The sequence below is a fragment of the Choloepus didactylus genome, chromosome 4, assembly GCF_015220235.1.
Source record: "Choloepus didactylus isolate mChoDid1 chromosome 4, mChoDid1.pri, whole genome shotgun sequence".
NCBI classification, from domain to species: domain Eukaryota; kingdom Metazoa; phylum Chordata; class Mammalia; order Pilosa; family Megalonychidae; genus Choloepus; species Choloepus didactylus.
The window spans coordinates 1,065,414-1,074,114 of NC_051310.1; the positions used below are offsets into that span (position 1 = coordinate 1,065,414).

The 8,701-nt window shown below is 52.8% G+C and overlaps 1 protein-coding gene across 1 annotated transcript; it reads right to left on the bottom strand.

Annotated features, from left to right (window-relative positions):
• Positions 1-1,389: 1,389 nt before the first annotated feature.
• LOC119530961 (olfactory receptor 13A1-like) lies at positions 1,390-2,322 on the bottom strand. The gene has a single exon (XM_037831613.1). The coding sequence runs from the start codon at positions 2,320-2,322 to the stop codon at positions 1,390-1,392; it is 933 nt and encodes a 310-aa protein (XP_037687541.1).
• Positions 2,323-8,701: the final 6,379 nt, after the last annotated feature.

Genomic DNA, 8,701 nt, shown 5'->3' on the forward strand with positions numbered 1-8,701 from the left:
GAATTTAGATAATGGGCAAATAAGTCTTCACTGTAAAATTCTTTCAAATTTGTTATATGCTTGAAACCTTACATTATGAAATGTTATGAAATTTATACTCTGAACTCAGGGCAGAAACCTGATACTGGGAGGTCAAGGATAGATGTGGACAGACCAGGTGGCAGTGCTGAGACATCCAGCAGGGACGCTCTGGCATCTGCGGGTGAGGGTTAGAGAAGGGAGAAGCAGATGTGAGAGGTTCTCAGATTCAATCACTACCCGTGAGGAGGCTTTGCAGACAGGGGCTGGGAAAGAGGCTGAGAATCCTTCAGTGATCATGACTCTGACAGTTAGATGGGAATTGGGGACTGATGAGCATACATGCAGACTGTCGAGTAAGATCCCTGGAAAACTGCCAAGTGCTATGTTAGCTCTGCAGTTAGATCAATGAATCTGGGTTTGAAGGTGAGGAATGGACTGCAGCTATTAATGTGGGTATCTCTGGCAAATATTAAAGATAAATGCAGATGTGGACAAGATGCAATTACCAGAAGAGAGTCTAGGCTAAAGCAGTGAAGAATACAAATATTTAAAGGCAAGAAGAAGCGCATGAGGCTGATAATAATAGTAATTAATATCAATACTAATAAAATGACATTGAGAACAAACTGAATCCATAAAAGAAATGTTGGAGAAGCTTTTGCCAAGAAAACCTCTTTCCTGTGATGATGACAAAGCATCTTTGTTAAAGATTCATGGTGCCTGTTTCTTGAAAACTAAATTATATGAAAATAGACCTTTTTTCTGCAGGTCAGTAAAATGGAAAGCTGCCTAATGCCATCTGCCCTCCTCTCTGTGGTGCCACAGATGTGGTGAGGAGCAGGGAATCTTGTGTCTTCCCCAAACTCACGCTAGGAGGAGGTGGGTCAGATAACCAGGGTCCAGGTGAGGTTCTCCAAATCAGGATACTGAGAGATCCCATGGAAAATGCACCAAGCAGTGAGCCTAAGGGCCTCACTGCAGAACCCGAGACCCCACTCTGAAAGAGAGAGTGGTCCATGGTGACCAAATGTGAAGGACACAACCTTGTCCCCGGTGCTCATGAATCGGTGAAAACGTCAGGAGGTCCTGGAGTTAGGACACGGAGGATGTGCCTTCCTGTGTCTCCTGCTGTTCCCCCTGGACACTGGCTCTCCCATGTTTCCCCCTCACATCCTGCTCCCCTGAAGCCTGAGAGTATCCACAGTTAGATTCTTGGAAAGTTTAAAGTTCCCCATAAAGATGTCCAGTTCCCATTGGCAGAGGACATTGCTTATAAATCTATCACATGAAGTACCTTCAACCCTTTAGATACCCAGGGTCAAGTTTTGAAATTATATGAATTTCAAGATTACACTTGGCCATTTCTTTTCATTTACTCAATGTGGGAAGCACCCTCCTGAGGGCCTCTTTTACATCCTTGTTGCGCAGAGTGTAGATAAGTGGGTTCAGGGTGGGGCTGACTGCTGTGTACATTATGGCGACCACTTTGCCATTTTCCATGGAGGACTCAGACCCTGAGAGCAAGTAGGTGTAGATGAGAGTGGAGTAGTACAGACAGACCACCAGGAGGTGGGAGGAGCAGGTGGAGAAGGCCCTGCGCTTGCCCTCAGCTGAGCGGATACGCAGGATGCTGGAGATGATGAAGGCGTAGGACAGCATGGTGAGCAGGAAGTCGACCACACCAATGTAAAAAGCTGCAATGGCCATTATGATGTTGTTCAGGTTCTTTGGACCACAGGCAAGCAGCAGCAGTGTGGGTAGTTCACAGAGGAAGGTATGGATCTGATTGAGGCCACAGAATGTTAGCCGTGCCATCAGGCCAGTTTGGACACAGGTGTTGACCCCGCTGACCGCCCACACGCTGCCTGCCAGCAGGACACAGAGGTGCCTGCTCATCAGTGTGTGGTAGTGCAGGGGCCGGCAGATGGCCACGTAGCGGTCATACGCCATGACCGTGAGCAGCAGCAGCTCAGCCCCCAGGATCCAAGTCAGGAAGAATTGCTGGGTCATGCAGCCTCCATAGGAGATGGTGCTGCCCTGACCCATCAGGATCTCCAGCAACTTGGGAAGAACAGTAGACGTGCAGATGATGTCTAACATGGCCAGGTTGGTGAGAAAGAAGTACATTGGGATGTGGAGCCCCAGGTTCAGGCAGATGGCCATGAGGATGAGGCCATTCCCTGCAAGAGCTGTCAGGTAAAGGAGGAGGAAGAGAGCACTGAAGACACCCTGCAGCTGGGGGTTTTCTGAGAGGCCCTGCAGGACAAACTCCACCACGGCCGTGAGGTTGGTTGGAGCCATTGGGTAGGGAAGGTCTCCAGGGGTTCCTGGGAAGCAGATGGCACCTGGCAGAAGGAGACACAAGGACCAGGTGGGTGTAGACCCCGCCCTTTCACAGGACGGGGCTAGTCCACCATCTTGTGTCTTAGCCACGCCTACCGTGCCGCCGTCTTGCGACGCTTGGGGCCTCCCACTTCCGCCTCCCCCTCCGGCGAGCTCCCCCTCGGAGCCGCTACCGGCAGCTGCCGCCGCTCCTCCCACCCTGCCGACTAACAACCCCTGGCTGCCTTCTACACCTCAAGGCAACCCTTGGGGCAACGCTCCCCCTACCCCCACTCCCGCGCCAAGCTCTCTGCAAGCGCGTCCTCCTTTCTTTCGTGCTTTTCGCTGCTTTCCTCTTAACCTTACCCCCACACCACAGAAACCGTATGACTGGTATCCCATTGACTCTGATACTATTAAGCAGCTTCGCAGGGCCGTCAAGGAGGACGGGTTGGGTAGCCCATACGCTTCCCAAATACTGCAGGATCTCGGCATGGACTTTTGCATCCCCCAAGACTGGGCCTCGCTTGCCCGTTCCATTCTTAACCCCGGCCAGTTTATTGATTGGCGTGCTCACTTCCAGGCGGAAGCAGCTAAGCAAAGTGAGCAAGACGCAGCCACTGGAGTCTATCATCCCCCCGAAGCCTATTTAGGCACGGGAGCATTTCTAAATGCGTCTGCTTATATTAATGTCCCTGCCACCTTCTGGACTATCCTCAGAGGCATCGCCTTACGCGCGTTTGCCAACTGCTCTGCCCGTCGACCTGACAGCTTTACCAAGCTCCTCCAGGAGCCAAACGAACCTTTCGCCACCTTCGTATCCAGAGTCGAAGAAACCTGCGCTAGAAAAGTTAGCAACCCCCAAGCCCAGCTAGCTCTCACCCGAGAACTCATTCTAGAAGGGGCTAACCCCCCCTGTAAGCAAGCCATTCTCCCCTTGAGGGAAAAAAGTCTAGATGACTGGGTTCTCACCTGCAGCGCCTTTGACCCAGCTGCCGCGTCCCTAGCCCAGGCTGTCTCTGGCGCTGTCACTGCCGCCTTAGCCGCCACCACCGGTTGTTTTAAGTGCGGGCAGAGCGGTCATTTTGCACGGGAGTGCCCCAATGCAGAAATCAACCGCCTACCTTTCATGCAGCGTAATGGGCGCCCCCCTCCCACTCCTTGCCCACGCTGCCAGCGTGGCTATCACTGGGCGCGCGACTGCAAGAGCAGCCCCAGAGATCTTAGCAAGAATAGCTTAAAAAACCTCTGCTATCCCTGGTGCCCTGACGGCAGTCAGCGCCAGGGCACTGAGCAAGCTTTAAACTCCAAGCGGGGCAAGCCTCAGCCCCGCCCCTAAGAGGCAGCGTGCCGGCCGGTTCTAATAAAGCTAATCACTTCACCGGCAGTAAAACGCTTCTCTGGACAGTCCCTATCACCCCAGAAAAGCCTACTCGTAAGTTAAGAATAGAGGGGCAATGGTACACGGGCACGCTCGATTCAGGGGCAGAGGTCTCTTGCATGCCCGCTCAGTATGCCACCATGTGCATGGTTCTCGATGGTCCCTCAGTAGTGGGAGCCACTGGTACCTCCACCTCTCTTCAGGCCATAGGGCCCATTAAGTGGGAGGATGAAGAGGGCCACTCAGGCACCTTCCGCCCGTTATTTCTACACACCATAGACCAAATTTTATGGGGCCGTGACATCCTCGCCACCTCTGGGGCAGTGCTTACCAGCAGCTCCCCCAATAATGTGCGCCACTGCTCGTTTAACACCTCCAGCGCCCGTTCCTCTGCAGTGGGATACTGAGGAACCTATATGGGTGGAGCAGTGGCCCCTTCCCACGCATAAATTAGTAACACTCCAAGCCCTTGTCCAAGAACAATTGGACGCTGGCCACATAGAGCCTTCTACTAGTCCCTATAATTCGCCAGTGTTTGTTATTCATAAAAAAGCCACAGGGAAATTTAGGCTCCTCAATGATCTGCGGGAAATCAATAAGCATATTCTTCCCATGGGTTCCCCGCAGCCTGGCCTCCCCCATCCGGTGGCCATCCCGGCCCACTATCATGTAGCCACCATTGACATCAAAGACTGTTTCTTTTCCATCCCGCTACATGAGCAAGACCGCCCGCGCTTTGCCTTTACAGTTCCCGTCCCCAATCACGCGGGCGCGGCTAGCAGGTACCAATGGAAAGTCCTCCCTCAAGGGATGCGTAACAGTCCGGCCATCTGCCAAATGTATGTTAATCACGCAGTGGCCCCCCTGCGAAAGCGGGCCATGCTCATCCATTACATGGATGACATCTTGGTGGCCTCTGAGGACGCCGAGGCGCTTCCTCTAATCCTTAAAGACCTCACCACTAATTTAGCTGACCTCGGCCTTACGGTTCAGCCCGAAAAAGTTCAAATTGTGCCACCATTAGCCTTCTTAGGGTTTAGTATTGATAAAACCATTGCCCCGTCCGCTCCCCAGCTGGACATACCGGATCGGGTCACTATCACTGAGCTTCAACAGCTCTGCGGTCAGATCAATTGGCTCCGCTCTGCGTTGCCGATCACCACCGCCCAGCTCCAACCACTCTTTATGCTGCTGAGTGTCCCTGAAGCCCCGCCGCTAGCAATCTCCCGGCGCATTAAGCTCACCCAGGAGGCAAAGGAAGCCATTGCCGCAATTAACAAGGCACTCGCCGCCTGCTGTCTCAACAGGTTCAGCACTAAAGAGGGCAATCTTATAGCACTCATCCTTCCTACGGCCGGCACACCCATGGGCTGCCTGTGGCAGGAAGGCCCTCTACTTTGGGTGCACCCTGCTAAAAGCCGGCTTAGAAAAATTTGCCCCGCAGTACGGCTCTGGATCAGCCTAGCTTCAGATCTAGTCACCCTGGCTGTTCATGTATTCGGAGAGCCGCCAGAAAAAATTGTTTGGCCCCTAGACGCAGGCCAAACCCGCCTGCTTATACGTGACAACCTGGACATGCAAATCCTTTTAGAAGGATTTCATGGGGAATTCAGCTGCCACTATCCTAGCCATCGGCTGTTACAGGGACTCGCCAAGCTTCCCTTCCGCAGCCCCTTCCATCCTTTCCCCTCCTCTGCACCCATCCCGGGTGCCACTACCGTCTTTACTGACGCCTCCAAAACCCGTTTCGCCTTCCTCTCTTATTCGCAGGACCATCCGGAACCCCGCCTATTCAGTTATGTCAACCTTCATTCAGTCCAAGTGGGGGAAATTCTGGCAGTGTCATACGCGCTAAACGCCCACTGCAACCACCCAGTAAACATTTTCACTGACAGCCTCTACACGTATCAGGTCTGCCGAGTCCTTGCATTTTCCACCTTTTTCCCCGGGAACTCGGCCATCGATAAAGCACTTTCTGACCTCAGAAGCATCTTAGAGCATAGACAGGATCCTTGGTTCGTTAGCCACATTCGTAGTCACTCAGGCCTCCCGGGGCCCTTGGCTAATGGCAACAGTATAGTAGACCAAGCAGTCTCAGCTCAGACTACCCAAGCTATGCTAACTCACACAGCGGCCCCTCCGGGAGACGCTGTTAACCAGGCCAAGTTATTGCATTCCAGGTTTCACTTTTCGGCTACGTCGTTGCATCATTTATGTGGCCTCCCCCTAGATACCTGTAAACATCTTGTCCGCAATTGTGCAACTTGTGCGCCCTTTGCGCCGCTTGGCCCCCTGCAACCTCAGGGAGTCAACCCACGAGGCCTAAAACCCAATTCTAGATGGCAAATGGATGTAACTCACGTTCCGTCCTTTGGGCGCCTCAAGTATGTACATGTAATGATTGACACCTTCTCAGCCATGTGTTATGCAGTCCCCCTCGCCGGGGAAACGGCCAAACACTGTATCAAGGCCCTGAGACAGGGAATTCTCTTCATGGGAGTCCCCTGGGACCTGAAAACGGACAATGGGCCTGCCTATCGCAGTGCCTCCTTTGCGGCCTTTCTTCAGTTATATAACATCACCCATCATTTCGGCATCCCCTATAATCCACAGGGGCAAGCCATTGTGGAAGCAATCCATCGCCGCTTAAAAACACAAATTGAAAAAGAAAGGGCAATGCTCCCCCAGGGAACTCCAGGGGACCTTATCATAGCAGCCCTTATTCACCTTAATCTACTCACATTCAATAAAGAAGGGCTTTCGCCCCTACATAAACATTGGGGGCCCTCGTATAGGCCCACCCAGGCCCCGATGGTCTACTGGAAGGACCCAGAGAATAATACCTGGAAGGGTCCCTCCCCACTCCTCGCCCAGGGGCGCGGGTTTGCTTGTGTTTTCCCAGATGATGCAGCACAACCAATCTGGATCCCAGGAAGGGCAATCCGGCCCGCCACCAGCAACCACACGTCTAACGAGACGAGAACGCCGCCGTCTCCGCAGCATAACGCACCAGATGACAACAGTACACCTGAGCCTGGACCCCAGTCCGAGTGAAACCCCGGAGAAACAAGAAATCAGAGAAATTATATGCCTCTATAGACGGGCAAAAGCCAGCCCCCTACACCTCCATAACCCCCACCCGAGCATTGCTTCCCTTCTAACGATCATGCTGGCTCTCGCCTCTTCTACCCAGGCTGTCTACCAGCCCCACTCCCCTCACCAGCCTTGGAAATGGACCTTGGCACGGTGGGAAGATTCCACAGTTATACAAACCCATGTTACAGCAGGGCAACCTTCTTTTCTCGTCAATGCCTCTAATCTATTTCCCAACCCTCCCATTAGCAGTAATGAACACCAATATTATAGGTGCCCAGCCTCCAACCCTGAAAAATCGTATTGCAATGCCCCCAATCAATATTATTGTGCCTATTGGGACTGCGAGACACTAGCTACTGGTTGGAAGCCGTCTAGCGTTGATCACTATCTTACCCTACGCTGGGCCCCCTGGAACTGCAAACCCCGTGATGAGCCTGTTTATTTCAGCACGGACGACAGTTCCCACCTTCCACCCACAGGTACCTGCACTCACCTTAATCTTACCGTGCAACTCCCCACTAATCCCTCCTGGTTACTCGGTCGAACTTGGGGCTTTAGAATCTATAAGGACGGAACCGACCCAGGATCACTTATTCTCATAAAAAAAGAGGCTGCAAACCAACCAGGCCAAAATACTGCATTAAAAACACCCTCTGGCATTGGTCCCAATAAAGTCATTAACCCCCTTTTTCCACAGCTCTCCAGCCGCACCTCAGCTCCAACCAGCCGCACCTCAGCTGCAAACAACGCATCGCCAACCCCACCACCCCAACCTTTTCTGCCCCCCTCTCGTTACTCCTCTCCCCTCCTCGGCCTTATCCAAGCGGCCTTCACCTCAGTGAATTCCTCCAACCCCAATCTTACCTCCTCCTGTTGGCTTTGCCTCTCCACCTCCTCCTCCCTGTATGAGCCAGTCGCCTCCAACCTCTCCTTTTCAGAAAACACAGAGGACAGCCCCTCGAAATGTATTTGGAATACCTCTGCCGTCCCCCTAACCTTTCATTCAGTCTCCTTTACAGGAAAGTGCATCCGCCCTCGCTCCAGTAACTCTCCCAGCCTCACTGCCTGTGCCAGCTACTCATCTCCCAGCAGCTCTGCCAAATTTCTCATTCCTCATAACTCCTCTCAATGGCTCTGCTCCTCTACAGGACTTACCCCCTGCCTTAACGTGCAAACCCTCAATACAACTAATGAAACTTGCCTCCTAATTGTCCTTATCCCTAGGGTCCTATACCACAGCGAGGAAGACTTCTTCCTCCGCCTGGAAAGAACTGCAGCCCCTGCTCCTCTGCAAAAGCGAGAGCCCATCACCGTCCTCACGATTGCCTCCCTCCTAGGTCTTGCAGGCGCTGGCACCGGAATCGCTGCATTAGCCAGTCAAGGCTCCGCCCTAACTCACCTCCGGGCGGCTGTTGACGAGGACATTCGTCACCTACAAAACGCTATTTCCCATCTTAAAAATTCTGTCAATTCCCTCTCTGAGGTCGTGCTCCAAAACCGCCGAGGTCTCGACCTTCTCCTCCTCAAAGAAGGAGGCCTCTGCGCCGCCCTAGGAGAAGAGTGCTGTGTATATGCCAATTCCACAGGTCTCACCGAGGACAGCCTAAAGAAGGTCCGAGAGGGACTAGAACAACGCAAAAGAGACCGTGTAGCCACCAGCTATTGGTCCCACATCTTTACCCCCCTCCTCCCATACCTCCTCCCTCTCCTCGGCCCCCTACTAATGATTATTCTAGCTCTCACCTTAGGACCCTACATTATCCGCAGAATTGTCCAGCTTGTAAGGAAACAAACGGATGCTATTTTTTCCTCGTTCGTGCAAGTCCAGTACCAGCGACTCGCCACCTCTGACGCTCCCTACTCCGAGATGACAACCAACCC

Bases quoted from the DNA above. Each gene is read 5' to 3' on its own strand.
- LOC119530961 (XM_037831613.1), bottom strand. From the start codon at position 2,322: ATGGCTCCAACCAACCTCACGGCCGTGGTGGAGTTTGTCCTGCAGGGC.